The 25,306-nt window shown below is 34.3% G+C and overlaps 1 protein-coding gene across 3 annotated transcripts in view; it reads left to right on the top strand.

Annotated features, from left to right (window-relative positions):
• The first annotated feature begins 705 nt into the window (after positions 1-705).
• Positions 706-25,306, top strand: part of LOC117336929 (sodium-dependent proline transporter-like) — a 40,411-nt gene continuing 15,810 nt past the window's right edge. The window contains exons 1-6 of one of the 3 annotated variants that reach the window (XM_033897749.1): positions 706-839; positions 13,328-13,429; positions 15,160-15,370; positions 23,541-23,675; positions 24,361-24,501; positions 24,898-25,054. In XM_033897749.1, coding sequence (XP_033753640.1) covers positions 747-839; positions 13,328-13,429; positions 15,160-15,370; positions 23,541-23,675; positions 24,361-24,501; positions 24,898-25,054 — 839 coding nt within the window. In that variant the 5' untranslated portion in view covers positions 706-746. The other 2 variants (XM_033897750.1, XM_033897747.1) reach the window with 2 other exon arrangements.

Here is a 25,306-nt window from a genome sequence, read left to right on the forward strand (position 1 = left end):
CAGGGACATACGATATATATACCCTGAGATACAGTATTGTCTTTGAAAAAAAGTTGTAAAAGAAAAAAGATCTAAGCTAAATCTTTTATTAAAAACAAACATGTACAAACATTAATCTGAACCACTGACTATATACGATATAGGTCCGTGTCTGAACCAGTATATATTCTTACAAGGCGATTGATGTTCTCTGCGAATAATAAAGAATTATTTCGTTATTATTTCCTGTCATGGAATTTATTGGACTATTTCTAAGAAATTGAATTAAATAATGGGAATTAAGGGTCAATATATAAGCTTATATATATGCTTGTTTATCTATCCCAGATGATATATATGTTTGAGTATTGAATAAATTAGTGTTTAAACTAAATTCAAGCCTTTTTTTTTCTTATATCACAAAATCATTTTGGGATGTATCAAAAAAAGGTAGAATCTAATAACAAATGTCGTTTTACTGTTTAATCATTATTTTTTTTGTATCAAGAATTATTTCTTTATATAAAAAATCCATTTTCTATATCGAATATTCGAATTCTTGATATCAAAAATCGAAGCTTATTTTTTTATGGTCATACTTTTACCAGAAACATAACATGTTTCTGCATTTTACATGTAAAATAGTGAATAAATAGTAAAACGGCGCCTCATAGAATCCCGTGGTATGCCCCGGCTCGAAGCGCCACCTGGTGGTTGTGTCTGGCTACCGTGTAAACACCAAACAACGAATATAAGACCAAAACGGCATGGCTGGTGGAAATTCACTATCGAATCAAGATGATATGGAAGTAGGCAACCCAAACAACGAGACTGAAAATGACGCACAAGTAGATCTTCTGGTGAGTGAGATAGGTAAAAGATGATGAAATAGCATCAGAAGTACGTAGTGGCGTGAAACATGGACGTAGACACGTGTTTTATGTCCGACACGGTTGATGGATTCTGTTTTACGTGTCAACGAGATGGTTTCTCGGCGCTGTAACTTGACATATGCGTTCATACGTGTAAACCAAAACGCATATACCTACAATGATTAAGCAATTATGTACGAGTTTCTCTCATAAGCCGACGAAAACATTCTTTTTTTATCGCGGAAGTATTTTCAATATACCATGTTTACATATTGTTTGGTGCAGAAGCAGACTACAATGAAAACGCGGGAAACAAAAACTCCATATAAGGTGATGTCTGAATGATGATCCCAACGATGAGTACGAGATGATTTATCGCAGGACTATGATTTAACCAAACGGAACTAAATTTGATTTAAACATATCTTATTTATCATAAATTTATATATACATTTTTGTGTAATGGGGATCGGGCTCAATTTTCCAGTTGACTTTATATGAAGTCCTTTCCCAACATTACAACATTAGTCTACAAACTAACATTTACACAAGATGACATTGACATTAGAATTTAGTGATAATATTTTCGAAAATAGGCATGGAAGTCTCCTTCATTTACAATTTATGAAGAATAATTAGGATTATAAAGTTTTTTAGGCTGAGTGAGTGTTCTTTCCTGACCCAGTAGACATTTCACTTTTTCATACTTTCAGCTGTTCATGCATTGTTCACCATATCTCCTGCCATGTTTTGCTTTCATCTTTGTCTTTCCTTTACTTCTAATATCACTATTACAAAACTAGAATATAAAGGAATATTAAGATCACTGATGCATATACATACATTGTTGTTATAAGAGATCCAAGTGTATACATACATTGTTGTTATAAGAGATCCAAGTGTAAAATTTACATTGTAGAATATATTTCTACTTTGGGTTTTTAGAAGTCTATTATTTCAAAAGGAGCTTTTGAAATTAAGTTTCAATAGATCTAGATTAACATAATATTTTACATTGATATTTTAAAACTTTTATAAAAATTTATTGTCATAAAATTGACAAACACCTTTTGTCTGAAATAGAATGACAATGAATTTATACTAAACTCTACCAGGCATTTTTTCTTTGCAATTTTCATAGATTTGTTCATAAATATGGTATGTAACCACAGGTGCCAGTCATGTTGTCACCAATGTTGTTAAGCAAAAAGCATGAAATATTTAAATATTTATTCCTTATCATAGCCAGATATACATGTACAATCTTATATATATGTCCTTTGAATTACGCTAATATAAGTTTAAAAAGAAAAAAAAACATAAAGCAATAATGAGTACTATGATTATCTTTAGCTTTCTTTTGTTTTTCAAAAGTTAGCTTGATTTCAATAAAGTAATGAACTATTGTCTTTTAAATGCAATTTTCATTTTGTACTTTATAACAATCCTGCTAATGTTGTAATTAAAAGTGGGAATATAGGTCACCTTACTACCTCAGGCGAGCAGGAATGTCTCTTTAGTGGGAGGAGGTTTGCCTTGAAATTGAGATGTCGCTAGTTTGAAGCCTGGCCAGAGCGTGGATATTTTTATTAGGTTATAAAAAAAAAGATCTTAATTCTTTAGATCAGTATAACATCTCTCTGTAACTTTTCGATTTTTTTTTTAGTGGCCATGCAGGCGCCTTATAGGTCAATAAATAGTTGCCAATATTGAATTGAAGGTGCCATGGCAACTAAAATAGGTGCCAATTTGAGCCCTGTTGGCACTAGTATTTTTCATTACTTCTACCTATAATATTACAGATCTGGTGCTGTGACCAGGATTGTAATTTATGTTTTGTATTTTTGTATACATGTACATATTCATGTCTACATTGTGATAAATTTAACTGTATACAAATGTCATTGATGACATTGTGTTTTCTAATCGAACTGGTCAGATGGTTTAGTATTGTTGCAAACATTGCAGTATATTCTTGCTTCTGCCTATGTTTAAATGACATTATGTTACATGTGAGTTTATTTACTTCACGGAACCCCAAATAGAACCTGGGTATTGATAATGATAATATGCAGATATGATATTACATGGGCACAGTCCGACTACAAAGTAACCTGCTGGGTGTTTCAAGATATGTGCACTTCACGTATCATCACAGTGTAGAGGCGCCAAGGTTTGATAATTATTTAATGCTAGTTGTCTTGAGTGTTTGATGACAAAAGCGAATTATATAATTATGTGATATATCATGAAATATATATGACTCTACATTTTTCATATTGGTGCTTATGTCTATATAATTTTATGATATATGTATATTTAGTAAATACAGAGCAACCCGCTGATTTGCATAGCCCTTTTTCCATGACAAAATATGCAAATAACCGGAGTATTCGTATAGGCGGAGTTGGGTTTTGGCCCCTCTTATACACATGTACTGATGTAGATCGTCAGGTAGGTACTCGAAATGGGCGCTATTTGATTGTTTACGTTATTTGCATTAAAAATATATTTAAAAAAAACATTATTTGAAATATAAGAGTAAATACGAAATACATCGGTTGTTATTCTTTGTAAATGTACAAATAAAAATATTTGCATACACTTCATTATTTACTACTTGTCACTCTGGGTCCGATATCGGTCATACACGCATGGGTTGGCACTACGATGTACAATGTCATCGTTTCAATTAAATTCATTATCGTCTCGAGATGCGTTGTGTACCTGCTATGAGTAAATTAGTTGTTTGATCATAGATGATGAACTGCTGAAGCAATAGACTGTCTTAAATGACCGTGACATGTGTATTGTTGTTTGGGTTTGTTTTGGAAAATGGCGCACACACACAAAGAGTTGTCGTTCATTACACATATGTCCCCACAATGCAACGCGTCTAGTAAACAATCATGGCGACCTCAACCTGCCTCAGCGAGTGTTCAAGTGCACAGAACACAGGTTTGGATCGATGCTATAATAAATAAACAAATCTCATCAAAAGATGAGGCATATAAATATTGTATTCAGTAATTCTTCTGCACAATGCTACTGATATGGTCTGGATAATAACTAAATGTCCATATCGATGCATCGAACGTAACCTGTAATGACAAAGTGTGAATCAATGATTAGATAACATTGTACATCGTGTCAAATCAATATGTAAGTTAAAACACATTTCATAAAAATTTTATTACGGGAAAGTCACAAAAAACACATTTCATAAAAATTTTATTACGGGAAAGTCACAAAAATACCCTTAAATCAAGTAAAAATTTTCGATTTTTTGGAATTTTTATATGCATATAAGCAGGAGTCTGTGTTTTAGTCGATGCAAATACACGGGATTAAAATACAAAGATAAAGAAGAAGAAAATCGGGACCTGAGAATTTTATGCAAATAAGCGGGTTATTCAAATAAGCGATATGCAAATAAGTGGGCTCCTCTGTATAGGTTTAACAGGTTCAGTGATGTTTCATGTGATTGTCTGTTTTATTTATTTTCTGGTTTTCAATTTTGTCGAGAATTCATCACTGAAATATGTAATTCTGCTGATAAAACAAGTTGAAAAACAGTACAATAATTTGGTATTACAAATAAATGGGTCAGACACTGGGAAGGAGTTGATGGGACCAATTCAATCAAAATATCCGAATACTTCGGTCACCTTAACCGAAGGATCAGGATAACCTATAGTCATTGTGCTTAGCTTCTTCGTCCATCGCTGTGTGTAAATAACGGGCCTGACATGATCTTGAGATGGTCCTAAAAAAGTTGTTATTTTCCAGGTTTGGTCAGAAATCCAAAAGGGCCACCATGGCTGTCATCTTGAAAAATACATTGTAAATTTCTTCTCCAGTTTCACTTGTGTTGCTGTTATTTGATAGATCTGTCTGTGCAAGATAAAAGAATTATGCCAAATAAACTTTGTGTTTCCCATTTCGGCTCCCAAAAATAAGGGTAGGTAGACCAGGAAAAACATTTTATTTTATTTTTTTTATTTTTTTTTTTTCGGCCAAAGTGTAATGGTATCTCATAATTTGGGATACAATATAAGAGAAGAATATGTTTGAATTACATCAGTATGAACAACCTTTTCTCTAATATCAAAGCATTCATAAAACTGACCATAAAACACTGGGTATTCCAGGTGAAACTGACATTGCAGTATTAAATTGTGTTATGCATCCTATTTGAATAGTTTTGTAACTGCAGGAACCAAATAAGGTATCTACACATTTTAATGTACTCTCGATATACCAGTTTATGCTTTTGCTATGCATAAAGTGTGTGGTAAAACATGTACATTTGTTATAAACATGAAACACTTTGTACCCAGATTAGAAATTGTGGTCATACATTTGTATCTTTCAGTTATGATGGCAACAATGACAAGTAAATTTGTGGAATCTATGTCCCACCCACTTTTCCTACATATTGTAGGCAAACAAAACTACTTTTTTGCTTTCAAACTTAGCCGAGCTTAAGGTATTTAATCTTGTTGTTACCAAGTTTTAAGAAAATTGGTCAATATTTTTTGCTGTTATTGCACGAAAAGTATGGCTGACAGACGGCCAGAAGAACCCAAATCTATATCACCCGGAGCGCCTGAAGCTGGGGATAATAAATACAGACACCTAGTGACTTTCAATGATTTTCATTTCAAAATTAACAACACAATGAATTATAAACAAGAACAAGAAACTAAATGTTGAGGTTTTAAAACAATCACAACATGAAAACAAATACCATATTCAATGTTTGGATTCGATCATTTAAACCCATTATGGAACTTGAGACATTTTACAGTACAACTTTTGAATCTTGAAGGTCTCAGTAAATTCAAATAGCAAAATTTGTCAGCAGAAATGTTTGCACTGTGCACTGAATCAAGATGACTGCCTGAAGTAACCTCTCTAAAGAGTAGCAGAACAACATCAATATCTAAATGAACAAATAGCATTTTCATGTATGAAGTCTTTGTACATGCATGCACATTATAAATTGTTCATATTTTAATATGTAATTTACTGTAACAGTAAATATTGAATACTAAACATACTTAAAGCCTCTAAAATATCTTGGATGTCAAATAAAAATGGAAGAAGATCCTAAGACTTATTTGTTATTTTTTTAAAAACATCTCCGTCCTTATAGTATGTCAATTCCTGAATTGTGCCAAAAATGGAATTAAATGTAAATTTGAAGTTTGATTAAAGGCCCAATAAATGTAATGGTCGGTAAAGGTTTAAGTGAAAACGTGCTACTGTTTACAAATTGTGTTATAGGTCACTCTCCAGTGCGAACCCCTTTGAGCTATCGGCGAGGTCAGTTTTGCCAAAGAGACACGTCAGCTCCCTTTACATTGTGATCGCGATGTAAAATTGTCACGATCAAAGTCTTATTGGAGAAAGCCAACATATACTAACTAGTACTTGGACGTCTTTTCCTATATGACAGCATTTCTCATTCTGTATTGCCAAAACAGTTGACATCAGTGTGGCGGTCGCCATGATGGCGGAAGAAAGCGTTGGGATGACCACGATTTAGGTTCATTATAAACGCTGTAGCGGAATCCGGAAAATCGTAAAAATTCTAGAAAATCGTTACAAAATCGAGACCTCAGTATCAACCCTAATAAAATGTTTTAGGGTCGGCAGAAAAAATAGGGTCAGTTGGGAAAGGGGAAACACAACTGTAATTTTGTTTGGCCTCATAGAAAACCGTTCAATTCTTTTGCAATGACCAGTTTTATCTTTGGGCATCGCATTCTGAACCATTTTCTGCAATATTTTGACAAATTCTTTCCCTTTGTCCATCTTGATTTGATCAATTTTTATCATTGAGACACTGAAAAGTCACAAACTGCCCCACACGTATAGAAATTTGTGGAAATGGCATTTTGCACAGAATAGAGTTTTTATCTCCATTTATAATTTTATTGAAGGTAGGAAACTTCTGATTAGTTCTGGTTCTACCAGATGATTTGAGGAAGCCATGCTCCTTCAGATGAGTGACAGAGACCATATCAATGTGTACAAGCTACACTGACCCATTCCTTTTATGGTTATGAATGGCCTGTTTTTCTTTTAATTTCCCAAATCTCCCATCAAGACTTGCAACACCATCACCTTAGTATTGCATTGTATGCCAAAGCTGCCAATATATGTGATAGAAAAGGAAAAACTCATTTCTGTTGTGTATTTCCCCAGCCCTACCAATTGAACCAAAGAAGCCATGCTCCATCAGCTGTGTTACAGAGACCAAAATTATGTTTAAAAAGACTATTAAAATATAAGTTACACTGACTAGATCCTTTAATTGATATACATGTGGGAATTCAATAACCTGTTTTACCTCTGTTTTCATATTATACAGAGCTCTAGACCTGTGTTTTTGTCATGTACATACAGTGTATGTCACTACCTGTTCATATATATATATTATACATACGGATTACCGTATACATGTATATAGGAAAATAATTGTTTCTTGTGTGTTGGTTACCGTGGACCTAGTTAATCTCATTTATGTAATTGAATCTTCAATGATGTCCAATACAACTAGGGCCGGGACGATACACCGGTGGATCGCGATCACTTTCTCTACGATACCAATATTGATCCAAATGCAATTTTACGATACCTATATCGATCCTGTGTCTTGCTCTTGTTTATTTGTTTATATATAAATGCATTTTCTTCGGAAAGACTTGAATTCAAATTAAATGACAATTGTCGAAAACGAAAGTGTTACCGATTTCCGGGAAACCGGAGCGCTACTCTGTAAGTGAAAACAGTTACATGATTGGTTGAGGCCAGCTGCAGTAGGCCAATCAGAAAGCGTTTGACAAATACTCTTTCACATCAAACCAAACATCATGGCGAACAACTCAGGGTAGCTTTGAAATCACCTCTTGGATCAAAATCTATGGTTTCTCTATGTATCGCGATATGTATCGGATCGTAGCTCTAGCATCGTGATAACTATCGGATCGGGGCATCACTGTATCGTCCCAGCCCTTAAATTACAACATGTAAAGATCATTCACGGAAAGGACCTGTATAGGCTTAGCCTGTTATCTAATCAATTTTTTTTATATCTAGAGTAGATTCTATCTTTATTATAAAATATTGTATGTAAATTAATTCAAATGTTTGTTTGAATAAAATATTTTGAAATGAAATGTAAAGATCATTGCATTTAGTGGTTATATTCAAATGAAGTTCAAGCAACATTTAGTCACATCCCCCCCCCCCCCCCCCCCCCCCCCAAGTTTAATGAAAACAAAGTCATTTGAAAAAGTTTTTAAAGCAGTAAAATGCATTGGCTTTTGGCTCACTACCACTTAATGATTGAATTTGTTAATGTTTTCGTAAGAATCTTGCCTATCATATTAGCAATCTTTGTTTTGCATATTAAATATACCGGTATGTTACTGTATTGATATACTGATAATGACTTGTATCATTGCCAAATGGTAATAATTAAATCTTAAGTCAATGGGGGTTGATATTGGATCTCTGTGGTATATATCACAGTGTCCTTACTACAATACATTCATGAATATATGAATTCATTTAGTTATGCATTGATAGTTTGTTTACTAACAGTCAACTCGAGACAAGTGACCACTGCTTTGAAATGTGAACGTTCTTGGCGTACATTCAGAATTATCCTTAGTCAGTTTATAAAATAGTATTGTGAGGACTTGCTAACGGTTGATAGCTTAAAAGCATACAAGATCAATCCTGAACGAAAACAAACCTATACATAATCACTATAGTGTCGGAAGGCTTCTAGAGCCGGAGATTAAGCAAGCCATTGTGAAGTGATCTAGCCCAGGATTATTATATTATAATTCCCAACATTGTGTGAGGACGGCGTTCAAAACATTTATTTCAAATGGAATTTATTTTCACCTGCGTGGTCAGTTCTGTATGGTTTCTTTTGCCAGATCTTGCCGTTATTACAGGGAAAATTCACATGTAACAGCTGGTTTTCTAGGTACTCTGTAGGTATTTTTTATTGATCAACTTGTGTAAATGTTCTGTCCTTTTACGCTGTCTTAGATTTACTTTCTATTTGTTATTCATAAGCTTGGCAATAAGAGCCATAGCCATGTCAGAATATCATAAAGTCCGCACAGCCAGTGACGGACAAATAGTTACAAATTTAAATAAAGACGGAAAAGTGTATAAACGTAGTATTCCGGATATTGCTGCTGAAATTCCATTGATACCTGAAGCTGAACTAGAAGAGGTGAGAAATGTGTGCTATTATCAAAATTTGTTTTTAAAAAAATGATGTGATACATCTTTAAAATTGAATAGAAGTTGTTAGATTTATGCTTTAATGATAATATCTGATAACATATGTTTATTAGGTCACCTGACACGTTGTCTTAGGTGACCTATATATATTGTGATCAACTTTTGTCTGGCATGTGAGCCGTAAACAATTTACACTTTCAGCATCTTCTCAATAACCAAGCGGCCCAGGGTCATGACATTGGGGCAGTAGCATGCTGGGATTAAGGCTATAAGTTTTGTTCAAATCAACGACCTTTACCTGCTTTCAAGGTCACAGGGGCAAAATGTCTTAAAATCTTTTAAACAATTTCTCAGTAACCATGACCCATGGTCATTATACTGGGACAGTGGCATGCTCTGATAACAGACTAAACAGTTCAATTGAATGACCTAGACCTGCCTTTATAGTCACATTGGTAAAATGTGTTAAATTCTTTATTAACAAAAACATAAAATATCAGTATATATATACATGTATTAAAGAACATAGATGACCATTTATGGGCCTCTTGATTTTTAAAACTATTCCTTTCTCTTCCATTGCAATTTGTTACATTATTATTTAGCCCTAAAATTTCAAAATAAGCTGGTGGAGACTGAGTGCAACATATTTTTAAGAGAAAAATGAGAATATAGAGTTCTGTTTATAGGCCTACAATAACTATTTCCATCCTGGATATATACACAGGTGAAATTCACATCAAATTTCATATTATTACTGGTATATATTATATACATTTCTGGAAACTTAAAATGACAAATTTGTTGATACAAAATTACCTATTGTACCTTGATCAGGTCTGACAGACATTTTGAAACAGTCATGTGACTAAATAGCCTATTATTATTAGTTTGAATCATACAATTCAAACCTGGCCTACAACTTAGTGTTAATGGCTTATTTTCAAGATCCTCTTCCGTGCAACAAATCCTTGGCTTAATTTTGAGAATGGTTCACTTTCAATACCATTTTACATGGGCTTTAGTTCATAAAGTTAAAGGTTTTGGGGTGTACCATATGTGATGATAATCAGTTTAAATGGTTTCAATTTTAGTCTGTCACCTAAATATCAGATGATCTGTTCTCCTGCCTACCTTACCTAAATATCAGATGGTCTGTTCTCCTGCCTACCTTACCTAAATATCAGATGATCTGTACATGTTCTTTTGCCTACCTACCATATAGTTTAGAGAACTGGACATACAGTCAAACTTCATTATCTCAAACTCTGGTAATGCAAAGACTCTCCTTAACTTGAAGTAATAAAAGTAATAATTCAGTTTCGGCAGTAAAAATTATATAAAATTTACTTGGTTGCCTCGAAAACTTGGATAACTCACAGATGCATATATCACTGAAGATCAAATAGGTACATGAATTGTCAGTATAGGTGTTTTTTACCCTGACTTTGAGGCTGAATTCAGCTCTATTCACAATGCAAAATGAGATCTTTTTTTCCCAATTTTTATCCAAAGTTCCCAATAGAAAAATGTGCAAATAGGTATGTTAAAAGTTTGAATTGTAGTGAAATGTTAGCATCAAAAACGCCATGTCTCCAAATTGTTCTAGATCTGTTTACCACGATAAAGTGCAACAAAACTCTATCACTTGATATTTTACTTATTGTACATGTGTTTTGATTTTTCCCAATTTTTCTTTAATATACACTGAATTTTCCCAACTTGAAGGGCCCGGCCCATTCCCAAAAAGGGTCATGTTTAATTATGCATTCATAGTAACAATGTAATATTTTTAAAAGTTACACTTACTTAATGACTCAAATAGGTTGCAGATATAAACAATTACACTTGAAGATATTTTTAATGAATTATTTTAATGTACAAATTATTCCAATTAAAAACAGACATATATATTTTCATCTAATTACATATTTATGTACACTTGCTTCATAAAATGAAAAATGTGTACATTTGAAACTTACCATGTATCAGTAAAAACGTTTACTACAAAAACACATAGATAAGGCCTACAAATATTGGCACACATCACAAAATAATCGGTAAATTAAAAAGTTGTCTGATCTTGGAAAAAGAAACAAAGTGACTGAAACCACATGTAAACCTGTAATTCATTTATATTGCTGCACAGCTTGCTGGTCAGTGTGAAAATAAAGGGGTCTGATTTGAAGTGATTATTACCCCCACACATGAAGTTGGTGCCAAATAAATTGATGACATGCATGGAATGTTATGAAAATAAGCACAGCTCAATGTAAATTGACACTGTGCCAATATATATTGTATTAAACATGTAATATTGTTCTTGGGCCTTCATAAGATTTATATCATATATATATATTGGACTTCATTGAAAATTATGCGTCAATTATGGATAATCCCTGGTTTTCCTGTCTTGCAGGCAGGGTGTAAGATTTGTAGCTGCTGCCCCCATTGGCATTGCATTATCGCAAGAGATTGGGATCTTATCTTTTCCTTCCTTTCTCAGGGCTTTTTCTGGGGGCTTTTTGGGGCCGTTAATGGGCCCCATTCCCAATTGAAATTATTTCATAATTAAGCCAAATTCCCAAAATTTGTAGTTTACTCCTGAAAAAATCTTTCCCAATTCATCAATTTTCTTCCCAAAATGAGACAAAAAGGTCCCTTCCCAAATCAATGAGAAAAAGCCCTGTTTCTAAACAACTTTCTTCCTCTTTTCTTCCATGGTAGTTGCCGATCCTGCTCAGCGCTCAGCATTTTAGGGAGTAGGATAACTGGTTTGCAGGTTAATAATATAATGTGATTAGGGTGTCCTGCTCAATGTTTTGGCAGTGTGCTTCAGTTAGGTAGCACTATAAATTGGCACCGGATTTTGGCTATCACAAAGAGACGGACATGAACACTTGTCACGTACATCTAGCACACGAGGATGACTTTAAATGAAGCTCATTAAAATCATTCAACTTTGTGTACCTTAGTAAAGTTTGCAAAATATGCGGGTACTTGCCAAGATCATCCTGCTCATGATCTATTACATCATACAGCACATTTGTTTACTCTTAAGATATTCAATCAAAACATAGAGTTGCCTACTTGGTTGTGTAATATTTTGGCTGTTACTCAACTAGATAGATTTTTTGGTATTGTTTCAAAGATAATATTCACAATAGCATCTGTTAGTATGGGGACATGTATGTTAGTAAGGGCTGACTTGTCTTGTAGTTGACAAACATATGACTAAGTTACTTATCCAATTTTGGCTGTGATCAGTTAAATGTTTATTGAAGTTGAATATTAGAAATCAATGTCACTTTGTCAGGTTATATATAGTTCACAACAAGCATTTGTGGAAAGTGAGCGTATATATATACAACATGTATGTTTTAGAATTTTACATGTAAAAAGTTTTGGTATACAACAAATGATGGGCCAATTATTGAAGAATGAAATTAAAATGATTAATCAATACCGAAAATGAAAATGGTATTTCATCAGTTAAATTTAAAAACAACACAACAGCTAGACTCTTAAATGACTGTTGAAATATCACTGTCCATTAAACAAACCATGGTTGATTATTTTCTCACATCCTAAAATTAAACAGACCAAAACAACATATATAATATCTCCAAAAGCAAAAATAATTCATCTCCCAAAAGCCAAAATGTTAACCCCATGGTTCAGAAGAGAGGATTCGCCATTAACAAGACTTGTGTGATGAAACGGAAACAATACAATGAAAATTTCGCAAACAAAGTGTTTATAATATTACACATGTATTTTTTTTCTCATTTTATTGCATAATGTATAACACAGTAACAGAAACACACAAAATCAGCAAGCTTCCAAAAGCTGCCTTGAAATTTTCACAGATCTGGCTAAATAAACATCAGTTGTAATGAGGTATTATCTTAAAAATTCTTGCCAAGCAATAATAAGTCCTGTTACACATGCCTTACTAAGGTCATGTTTCCAACATTCTAACAAGAAAAATGACAAATAGGCAGCTGACCTGTCCATTTTAGTTCACAAGTAACCTTAGCATAATGTAAAATGCTGGAGATGGAATGTAAATCTTTTGTTAAGTGATACTGGAAACTAATTACACCGGACACTGACCAGTAAATAGATCTGCATGTTTGTATCGGGTAACATGTACAGTATATGCTTTAAGGTTAGTGAACAAAATATATTGTGTATTTCAGAGGGGGACAGAAAAGTACCATAGTGACTCCGAGCCGTCAGCTAGTAAGAAGTGGGGAGTAGCTTGGTACAAACAAGAGTATCCAAGCAACATGGAAACTGTGGTAAGTATTAATCGGCCACAATTCAGACAGACTGTCCAAACTCTACCCATGTGTTTTTTGCTACTGTTGTATGAACCGAATGTATCACTTTGCCAGTGCAGAAGGAAAATTTAACAAGTAAGAAGTACCTCTCTTTATAAAGAGGTGTTTTTTAGGTATAATCTGATACACATGATAAAATCACACAAAAAATGGTCTGGTTAAGCTGAACTAAGGTATACAAAATGAAAATTGTCTTCTACTTCCAGCATTAATTATCACCCACAGAAAAGGTGCAGTTCCAGGCCGAGGGTTTTTTTTCTGAAGCCTTTTTTTTGGTGCCAGTAATTGGGGCCCCATTCCCAATTGTAATAATTTCATGATATTTAAACCAAATTCCCAAAATTTGCATTTTACTCTGAAAAAAATCCTTTCCTATTTCAATTCAAAAAGTGAAACAAAAGGGCCCCCTTCCAAATCAGTTTTTTAAAAAAAAATCTGAGTGCACTAGCACTAATTTACAGCTTTTACACAAAAGTCAAATTCATTTAAAACATTCTTACCTAGTGAGGCTAGTCATAGTAAGGTGAAAGGTCTAGATCTTTGTTTACAGGAACATAAATGTAATCAGTAGTATTTCATTTCACTTCCTGTTGCGCAGCATCTTGGATTTCACTAATAGTAGACCTGTAATTGACAAATATTAGAAAATGAAATTTGTCTTTCTAAAGTTTGCAAGCAATAAAACATTGATATGGCTATGACTTAATAACTGGTAGGAAGGCTTATATGATTTGTAAGAAACATGTTTAAGTTGTTGAATTTAAATTGATGATTAAGAGAACTTTCCTTAGTGCTTGAAGCATTTATGAACTATTAACCATTTAATCTGGTATGATATCAGCTTTGGAGTTCTGCCACTAAAGCTGTTTAGTATGTTTTAAATTTAGAACAGGATTTGAATTGACTTGTCACCTGCTTTTGTCATTGTTACAGGACAAGGATTAAGCCAAGGTTACGAATTACTCATTTATCAGGCTGCTGCTATTGTTTACTTTCTAATCTTTTTTTATTTCACTTTTGCAGTAATCTTGGTAAAACATGGTAGCACTTAGTTGCCCTTGTAGAATAATGACTTACTGGTATTAAATCATTTAAATCATATTTGATAAATTATGGAAACTCGTAAATGAATTATGAATTAAGTGAAATTGTTCAAATAAGTGCTCATTTGAAGAATTAAAGTCTATATATGTAACATATTTGTGGTGTTGTGACAAAATAAATCATGTATCATGACCTTTTGATATGTAGTTGTGGTTTTAATTTCCATAATCATTGAATCAGAATAAAGTAAAATAAAAGAAATATTGACAATTAAACACAGACATAGAAAGAATTATTTAAAACAATAATGTTAAATTACAATTTATCATTTTATATTGATAGTGCTGTTTTCAATTTTTTGTTTAAGTGACTTTTGAAGTTTGAACTCACCTAGCCTATTTATCTATCAAACACACCTTAAACATATGTCTAAAACTAACAATGTAGCATTGTATGTTTGTTAAATGTTGGACCCTTAGAGTAAGACGGACTCAGAACAGCTTGTTCAGGACATATCTAAAACTTACAATGTAACATTGTATGTATGATAATTGATAAATGTTCGGACCCTTAGAATACAACGGACCCAGAACAGCTTGTCCAGGATGTAACATTGTTTTGTATGTTTAATGTTCGGCCCTTAGAATACAACGGACCCAGAACAGCTTGTCCAGGATGTGTCTAGTACTGCCGTTCTTACTCCTTTGGATGATGACTTGGTTGGTGAGATACAAGAGATTAAAGACCGTGGAAACTGGACTGGGAGGTTTGACTTCCTGATGTCCCTTCTTGGATACTCTGTCGGACTTGGCAATGTTTGGAGATTCCCCTACCTAGCCTACAGCAATGGTGGAGGTAAGGTCTTCCAACTTTCTCCAACTACTCTGAAGTTTAAAAACAAGGGTATTAATGGCTGTATTGTGTTAGCAGAATTTCAAAATGTCATTTGATAATGTTGATTGTACATGATCCCTCACCCCACACACCTCTGGAGAAATAAGCAAAGACTATAGGTGTGGTAAAATACACCCAAACACAGATTAACCAAATTACTCGCTTCCAGACTTGAGTATAGGGCTATCAGGTTTGTTTTCACTTTCACTTTTTGACTTCGGCCTGTATATCGATTCATTAATTAACTACACCCGTTTTGCTCTGAGCACTTTTTATGTAAACATGCATAGCTACCAGTTCTTGATTGATTGTCGTGTTTAAGTAGTTAAGATATTTCATTGATTAAATTTGATTTAAATTTGTATTGGTTAGATAGTATCAATGAAGAGAGTTGGGTCAATGGATTGGAAAATAACATTCTGATAAGCCATGAAGTTATCCTGTACAAAATTATGAAGCCAAGATCTAGAGTAAACTACCATAGACAATATATATTTCATATATCGGGGAATTTGACACACTTTTAGATTAATGTTCAATGTGTTGAATAATTAAAACTGTTTTTCAGAATAATTCTGAGATATTGATTAGTGATATTTGTCAAATATCCCAGAACATTTCTGAACTATTTCCATGTCAGCACTGTTAAAATCATGATCACCCTCTCATAACCTAATCTAAGTTTTTAGCTCACCTGCCCATTGAGGGCAAGTGATCATGATCTTATGCCATGGTGCGGTGCCTGTCTGTCCGACATCAAGTTCAACTTTTTCCATTTAAACAGCTAATTCTTGATAACAAACAGGCCCAGAGACCTGAAATTTGGCTTGTAGCATGATGAGATGAAGGGCTACCAAGTATGTTTTAATGACTGACCTTGACCTACATTCAAGGTCACAGGGGTCAAACAGGTTAAAATTTAAAACCGACTTCTTAATTGCAAGAACCAAGTGGCCCAGAGACCGGATATTAAGTCTATAGCATGCTGGGGAGAAGGGCTATCAAGTTTGATCAAATGAATTACCTTGACCTTCATTCAAGGTCACAGGGGTCAAATAGACTAAAGTATTTCCATGACTTCTTCTCAATAAGCAAAAGTTCCAAAGACCTGATATTTGGCTTGTAGCATGCTTGGGTGAAGGACTAGGAAATTTGTTCAAAAATGACCTTGACCATGATTAAGTTTGAAAGAGTCCAATTGGCAAAAATTTGTAAAAGATAGTTTTTCAAATAACTGTGTGAGGCCCTAAGATCTTATATCTGGTCTCTGATACACTTGTTCTTAATCATGTTAATGTATAAAATGGATCACTGGATAGCAAGTGTGCGATTCGGGCCCATTGGGTCGTTGTTCAAATAGATGAACATAGTTGTTTTGATCCAATTAAGTACATGGATAAAAATGTGTATCAACAGTTGGTTTTAATTCACCTATATGTGATTATTATTAGTTGTTTTGTTGTATGTCTGTGAAGTAAATAATATCCATGTGCAGCACCTAGTGCATAGTGTCCCAGCTGTTACACTTTCAATGAGGTTGTGATCAGCATACCTTTAATCATTTAGTATTCAACAGGACTTTCATGTTCAAAAATTGTTTTACACAGAAAATTTCTGTAATTTCCATAAATAGTTGTGAGAAACAAAAGTAAGAAGTTCAAAACAGCGGATGTGAAATAGGCATGAGCCACCTGAGCAGCGCATAAATGTTGGTCATTGTCTGGTGACACAAATGTATAGTACTGTACATGTGTATTGTGCTAGGAAAGACAAAGTGATCAATGACTTCTGACATAGCATTTAACAAATGAGGGAAAATCGTGCCATGAGCTTCACAACGAAAACAGTTTTCTTGCTACTTAGAATAAAATTGTATATTAAATGGGAAAATATATATTAATAACCATAATAATATACACTTGGATAATCCTAATGTTGTAATTATTGTAATATCTTAGATATATCATCAACCATTGAAATGTTAACATGTAAATTATACATTTCCTACAAAAACAAGGACGGGCATGTGACGTCTATAAGTCTTTTAAAGACACTCTTGTTAATCTCTCATGACAAACTTGAAGAAAGGATATAGCGCTCCGTTTAAAATTACATATGTAAGTGGTTAAGAGTATTGGTCAAGTAAGAGTTTACCTTGAACAAGTGTGCATCTCAGAGTGCCAAGATTACTATTTATAGAAAATCTTTGTCAGTGCTCTAATGATTTCGCATTCACTGCATTTTAATCAAACTTCATGTATTGGTTAAGTACACATATGAGAATAGTCAGAATACCTTAAATGAGTTTGTGCTTCAGGGTGCTATTTCAGGTCACAGTTAATATTTATATAAACTCTTTGTTGGTGAAGTCAAGTGATGGCATATTAACCAAACTTCATATATTAAAGACACATACTCCCAAACAACCTAAAATTCTAGTTATACACATGTATTAATGGCAATCCCAGATGCTCATTCCAGCTCTCCTAACATAAAATGACTGCTGGACTGGATGCTTGACCGGGGGAATCCTTGCGACATCAGTTTATAAAAATAACTCACCGCATTTATTCTTATCGCAAGATTTGTCACAAGAGCCGAAAACGAGGCTACAATAAAGTACACTGCTTAGAAACTACACACATAGCTGTTGTTTACATATCGAGTATGCATGATCTTGGCTATTAATGCTTTCATTTGAACATATTAGCAAAATATTCTCGTAAAAAGTTAGATAACTGATCAATATAAACAAGCATGCAACTGAATACTTATTTTAAAATATATCAATACAACAAAACATTGATGAAAATCAGATCGGTAAAGATGACAATGTACAAGAAATATGGAAAAGCTAACCAGCAATCCAATAGTCGTCCGGTAAAAATTGGAATTTTTGTCTATTCCCTTTCTTCTGCTAAGTTCCAACGAATCAATTCTTCTCCTCAGGAAATCTTTTGCTGATTCCAGTCCCTTTTAAGTTTCTTTTTGGAAGAATCTGTCTGCGTTTTGGCAGGCACATGTTTTGGGGGTTCTGCCATAGTTGTTGTTGACTGATAACCCGCCCGTTGCATTGTGGGACTAATTTGGAGAGAATCTTGGTCCGTAGGACCCAGTTATTATTTTTGGGAATTTCCCCTATACTTTCATAAATACACATTTCCGTCCAGTTTTTGATTCCTGACAGTTTGTTAGGTATATATGAATTAAGTCTGAAAAAGAGTTCAAAATGTAAATATTTATGTATATTTCTTTGGGAGTATATAAATATGAAGAATCATCTTTTAGGGTGCCAAGGTCAAGGACTAGGTCATTGTTACTATTACTATGAATTTGTTGCTAGCGCTCAAGCTTTATTGGTAATATATGAGACTAACAATTAAATGGTTCACATCTAAGGGTGTCAAGAACAAGGTCACTGTGCAAATTCAAAGAAAATCTTTAGTCATCTTTAATGTGACTTAATTTATTAATAGATTTTGATCAAACTTATTGGTCAAGTATGAGAATACGGTTGAGTTGGCCTCAGGAATTAATGCAGGATATTTCAGCAAATTAACTTGGCATGTGTGGGTTGCTAACGAAAAATGCAGTTTCCTGTTCAAGCTCTTTGCCTAGCTGAGACAGCTTTTAACACAAAGGTCAATGAAACTTTTGGATCATGAATAGATATGTCATTGTATATTGACAATGGAGATAATTTGTCTGAATTTGCCTGCATTTGTCTGCATGGAAATGTGTTATAAAATCATTTATCAAATTTCCAGTAATAGGAATGAGGAACACCAAATTATTTTAACATTCCCTGTTTTCATGGACCTTGAAAATAAAAGGAGGACTACTAATGTTTTTTATTTGGGTAACCATGAAATTTTGTACCACTGAACTAGATACCAGGAAAGAAATGAAGTATACACAAACAGAAACATGTCATGTTATACAGTTCAAGAAGACTTTGAAAGACTTTTTATGAATGAAATAAACTCATTAGTTTCATTTGCTGTGGCTGCAGCTTGTTAAGTTCTTTTTTTTTCTTCTCTTTTTTGTGGCCAGCTAGTACACTTCACAATGCAAACAAGATAATATGCTATCCGAACACCTAAGTTAAGGGTATATATATACAGTAAACCCCCGTTATAATGCCACCTTTTGTTCTGGGAGATTTTGGCATTATATCGAGTTTGGCGAAATAACGAATTTGATCCAATAATGAGATAGGCCCGAAATGTTTTAAGAAGGCAGTGTTGGATCAACGTGTACCTTTTATATTGTAGAAATGATGTTAAAAATTCGCAAAATATATACAAAATATGTTTTTATTATCATACAATTTGACATTTTAAATATATGTAGAAATAGATTGATTGCATCAAACACATCAGTAAAATCAGTCAAAATTATTCACGGCTAGGAGTCCGACGTCGACAATAACAACGATCATGTCACTGTAAATATTTTACATGTTCAAAAAGTCGTACATTGTTTTCTGTTTTGCAGAACACTGTGAAATATTATTTATTTTGTTTTGGATAGATACACATTTGTCTATGTCACTTGATACAGTACTCGTTTGGTATTCTAAAAATTTGATTACAGTTTCTATAGCACGCTTTGCTTCCGTGAATGTTGGGGGCGGGGTCATTTGTGTTTCCTGTCGTTCGTCGTCTGAGTCACTGTCATTAGTTTCAGTTACCGATTTCACGATTTCATTTTCAGGAATGACCTCTGTTGGTTGTGAATGTTTGTCATGATGTCCACAAATTGTCTTACTGTAAGACGTAATTCTGGATCTAAGTCCAGGTCATCTTGCACGGTGTTTAATAAATACAGACTTTATTGAGGCGTGTGTAAACAGCATAACCTCATAGGTATTGCATCATAACACGATATAGGTATTATTTGGAAAAACGAATATAGGTCACAGTATAAACAAACAATATCAATTGCATCATGTTTGTTTACAGCAGAGTTCACAACTTCCCTTTAATTTGGTCCAAACTGGCTAGATAATGATTTTGACATGTTGACAATAGAATTTCTTAACTTAGATCTTATCAGGCTGAATGGTGATTTTACCAATTTTGCAAATAAATCAACATGTAATAATATCCAGAATTAAGCAGGCCATAGGTTTTCAGGTGGTCAGGGAAAACAGATACAGGAAAAACAGAAAGGACTTGGAAAACCAATATCATTAAACAGTATTCATTTATATATATAGCTGTGTTCATAAATTACCAGTTAAAGTCTTGCTATGGTTGGGTGGATACTAACAAGAGCATTTCCACTAGACTTGGTCATAACAACTAGCCTTTTATTTATTGTGGGAGGCAGCTTGTGTGCTTGGCAGATCCAATAGCTGACAGAAATTTAACTGCTATAAATGTGACTGTGCCAAGTTGAATTCTTTAAATGAGGTCTTGACATGAAGGAATGGATTTGCTGTTCAGTTGTCACTGTCTTATCTCCTGACAAAATACAGAAAAATCTAAACTATTTCAAATACATTTGTACCAATTTTTTTTTAAATGATTGTTATAGATAACAGTGTAAATGAGATTGATTAGGAATTCATGTTAAACTGTCAGTTCATTCTATTATGTTTAATTCATTCTGTAAAGTTTATTGAACTTAAGGTCATGGCTATTTGCAAGAGCAATTGTTATGGGATATGATATGATATGATTTAAAGAGGTCTGAAAATTGACAGAAAGCTATCAAGCATTAGTTAGATATATATTATTATTTGATTTATCTTCCAGAATACTATACATACAGCATTGAATTGGAATATGTATATCAGCTTCTGTTTTACATACCATTACAAACATTAAGAATACATTTTACCCTCTGATAATCATTTGCCAGTGACGTTCATACTGCTTATGGAATGTTAATGGGCCACATGCCTCTGCATTAATTGCTTTATCCAACATTAGCATTATGTTTACCATTTTGCTATCGTATCCATGACGCAAGCCAGTATGTTTATTACAGCAGGTCATAGCTGTCTTACAAGCTAGCAAAGGCAGGTGGAGTCTCTTATGTTGTTAACATTTCTCAGTCAGACTGATTTGGAGTCCATTATCACATCAATAGGAATTCGGCATTGACAAAAATGTTAAATGAGGACAAACTATGAATATTTAGATGATCTTAAGCTTGATACCAGATGATGAACTCTTTAAAAAAGTTTCTCCACACATCTTTATTATTTTTACTTGACTCAGTTCAATTACAATCCCTTCTCCTAAAACACACACACACTTAGTCAAAAGGGGATAAAAGTGGACCGGTTTAATTAATATTCACACCATAAAATAACACCAGTATGTTTTAAACCTGTCATACTTTCTATGCCTTTTTAGGTCACCTGAGACAAAGTCTCAAGTGACCTATTCTTATTGCCTTTTGTCTGTCGTCGTGCGTCGTCCATCCGTAAACAACTTACATTTTTTACTTCTTCTCCAAAACCCCTAAACCAAATTCAAGGAAATTTGGCAGGAAGCTTTTATGGCTAAAGGTCAACCAAAAGTGTGAATTATATGGTCCCCACCCCCCAGGGGCCTGAGGGGCGGGGCTAAAAAGGGTCAAATTGACTGAAATTTCAAAAATCTTCTTCTCTACTCGCAGATATGATGGAATCAAACACTCTTCATAGATGGAAGGGTCTTAGGAATCAAACACTTTTCATAGATGGAAGGGTCTTAAGGTGCTTTACCAAAATTGTGAATTTCATGACCCAGGGGTCTCAAGTTTGCCCCTGGGGAGGGGGTAAACTTTACTATAGTTTATTTAGGGAAATCACATTTTTAGGTCACCTGAGACAAAGTTTCAGTTGACCTATCGTGATCGCCTTTTGTCTGGTGGCCGTCGTGCGTCGCAGATGTTGGCCCTGTTTGACCCCAGGGACTGATGGGCGGGGCTAAAAAGGGTCAAATTGACTGAAATTTCAAAAATCTTCTTCTCTATACTCTCAGATATGTTGGAATCAAATACTCTTCATAGATGGAAAGGTCTTACAGTGCTTTACCAAAATTGTGAATTTCATGACCCAGGGATCTCACGTTTGCCCCTGGGGAGGGGGTAAACTTTACTACAGTTTATATAGGGAAATCACATTTTTGACTTTTATTTGTTTGATTTCTATTGGAATTAATTCTAACTTGGTTAACATTATCAGCTTGTGATGGCAGTTTGATGGTATGCACATGTTGGCCCTGACTGACCCCCAGGGGCTGATGGGCGGGGCTAAAAAGGGTCAAATTGACTTAAATTTCAAAAAATTTCTTTACTCTCAGATTTGATGGAATCAAACACTCTTCATAGATGGAAAGGTCTTACGGTGCTTTACTAAAACTATGAATTTCATGACCCTGAGGTCACAAGTTTGCCTCTGGGGAGGGGGTAAATTTTACTATAGTTTATATAGGGAAATCACATTTTTGACTATAATTTGTTTGATTTCTATTGGAATTCATTCTAACTTTGTTAACATAATCAGCATGGGATGACAGCTTAATGGTATGCACATGTTGGTCCTGACTGACCTCTAGGGGCTGATGGGCGGGGCCAAAAAGGGTCATTTAAATTAACTGAAATATTTCAAATCTCAGGTGACTGTTAAGGCCCATGGGCCTCTTGTTGAAATAAAAAGCTTGTCATATGTGTACACAATATCTATGTACAAATTTACGCCATAAGATAACAAACCTGAAAAGATTTGTGGTCATTGGTCAAGGTCAAAGGTTACACTTGACCACTTTCCAGTATTTGAAAAAAAAAAGTTTTGGGAGTAATTCGGAGTAAAAAAATAAGTGACAGCCTATGATGGGATTGTTATATAGCTATCAAGTATTTAATTGTTGCTTTCATTTTACCATTAAAGAGGTCATGTGGTAGTGGTGTAATAAAGAGGGATTGATACATATACCTGCATATTTTGAAGGATACACTGAAATTAGACTTGACTTGAAAGAATAGTTGTTATATGGACATGTGGCAAGTGTTATTCTTTTGATTAAATACAACCCCATCTAACTTTGACCATGATCTTCCACTTTGAGTGGTCTGTGTTTCAACTTATGGTGACTACCATTGTATATAGATTTGCGATCTTGTTCAATTCCAGGAGCATTCCTGTTCCCATTCATCCTAATGTTGTTGCTGCTTGGAATACCTCTCATGTTCATGGAGCTGGCATTTGGACAGTTTGCTGCACTTGGACCAGCCGTTATCTATGACCGATTCTGTCCACTCTTTCATGGTAAGTACCAGTTCTGTTTACAGACAACAGTTTTAATTAAAGGTTTAAACATTTTAAGGGGATTTCCTTCCAAAAATGTCCCTTGTATTTTCATAACTGAGATATTTGAGTCCTGTACATGTAGGCATGCATTTCCTGTAAATATCCTAAAAATTGTGAGGATGGCCAGTATATGTCTCAAGTGTTGGGAATTGTCAATATTTGTAAATGGTGTTCTGGACATGCCCGAAAGTATCCTTAAAAATTACCAACACTTGTTGTTACTTATTAATTCATACCAGTTACAGCCAATGAACCATGTTCTGTTTGATCAGATTATAGATAATGTTTTATCCATCAAATTGGAACCTGTGTACCATATTTGTCAGATCAGATTGATGCCATGTTCCATCAGATCCACAGATTACAGCAAGTGGGCCATGTTCTATATTAAATCAAATCAGATCAAATTACAGCCAGTGGGTGCATGGTGTTCCATCATAAATTTACTGATTGTATCAGATTAAGACATGTTGTTTATTACCAGTATATTCATCAATTTGTACAATAATAAATTATCATTAATGTATGGACAGTCTGTTATAAACATTAATTCCAAACGTTTGAAATCATTCCAGGGGCTATCAGTCCATATCTGTTCATATTTCATAAATGAAGCTTACCTGTTAGTGTTTGACTGTTCCAGGATTGGGTTATGGTATGATCACAGTATCAGGACTGGTGGCAATTTACTACACTGTCATCATAGGCTGGTGTATCCTCTATCTGTTTCTCTCCTTCACGGCGGAACTGCCCTGGGAAAAGTGTGGAGAATGGGCTACAGAATGTAAGTACAAAAAGCAGTAGAGCTGTGTAAAAAAGTACAAAAAAACCTAAAAAGTAAATCAAGCTAGTTATCGGTTTGAGAGGTAAGATGTTTTAATCTGTCTAGTAGATTTTTGCCCATAGATAAACAACTGATTGTTAATAAATGAGACAGTTTTCATTCTCACGATTTTCAAATAAATGAACTGTTATATAAACTGATGTATCTTTAACTTTATTTTGATGCTTCATATGAAGCCATGCCCAAATCTCTGGATATTATGTGAAGGGCCTCCCATTTCTAGTTCAGTGGGTCAGCTATGCTAAGAAACCCAACCTCAAAACGACCCTGCGACAAACTGGTAATTGTGTCATGTGTTTAATGGAAAGAAAATTATACAAGTATTTTTTTTTGTAGACTGCTATGCACATAGAGAAGCTGAGGCCTGTCATGCAGTTAATCACAGCGTCTACTACCACCGGCAGTGCTATAATGAATCCATGGCAGAGCTCTTCAATATCACCGAGCTTGCCAAAAATCAGACAAGACATGCCCCAGCTCAAGATTTCTTTGAGTAAGGTTTTTGTGCACATGTCTGGTATCTGTAAGGACAGCTCATTTGTAAAGTAATGTCCATACACTGTCAGTTTGCTTAAAGTAAGTTATTTTAGAAAAACATTCTTCTATTAATTAGCATTAAACTGCCTTGTGGAAATCAATGGTCCTATAATTCTCTCAGGATTGCTGACAAATTGAATACTAGTAATGCATCCGTCCGTCAGTAAAAAATGCTTGTTATCGCAATTTCCCAGAAAGTACTGAAGGG

The sequence above is a fragment of the Pecten maximus genome, chromosome 10 (genome assembly GCF_902652985.1).
Source record: "Pecten maximus chromosome 10, xPecMax1.1, whole genome shotgun sequence".
In the NCBI taxonomy this organism is placed as follows: domain Eukaryota; kingdom Metazoa; phylum Mollusca; class Bivalvia; order Pectinida; family Pectinidae; genus Pecten; species Pecten maximus.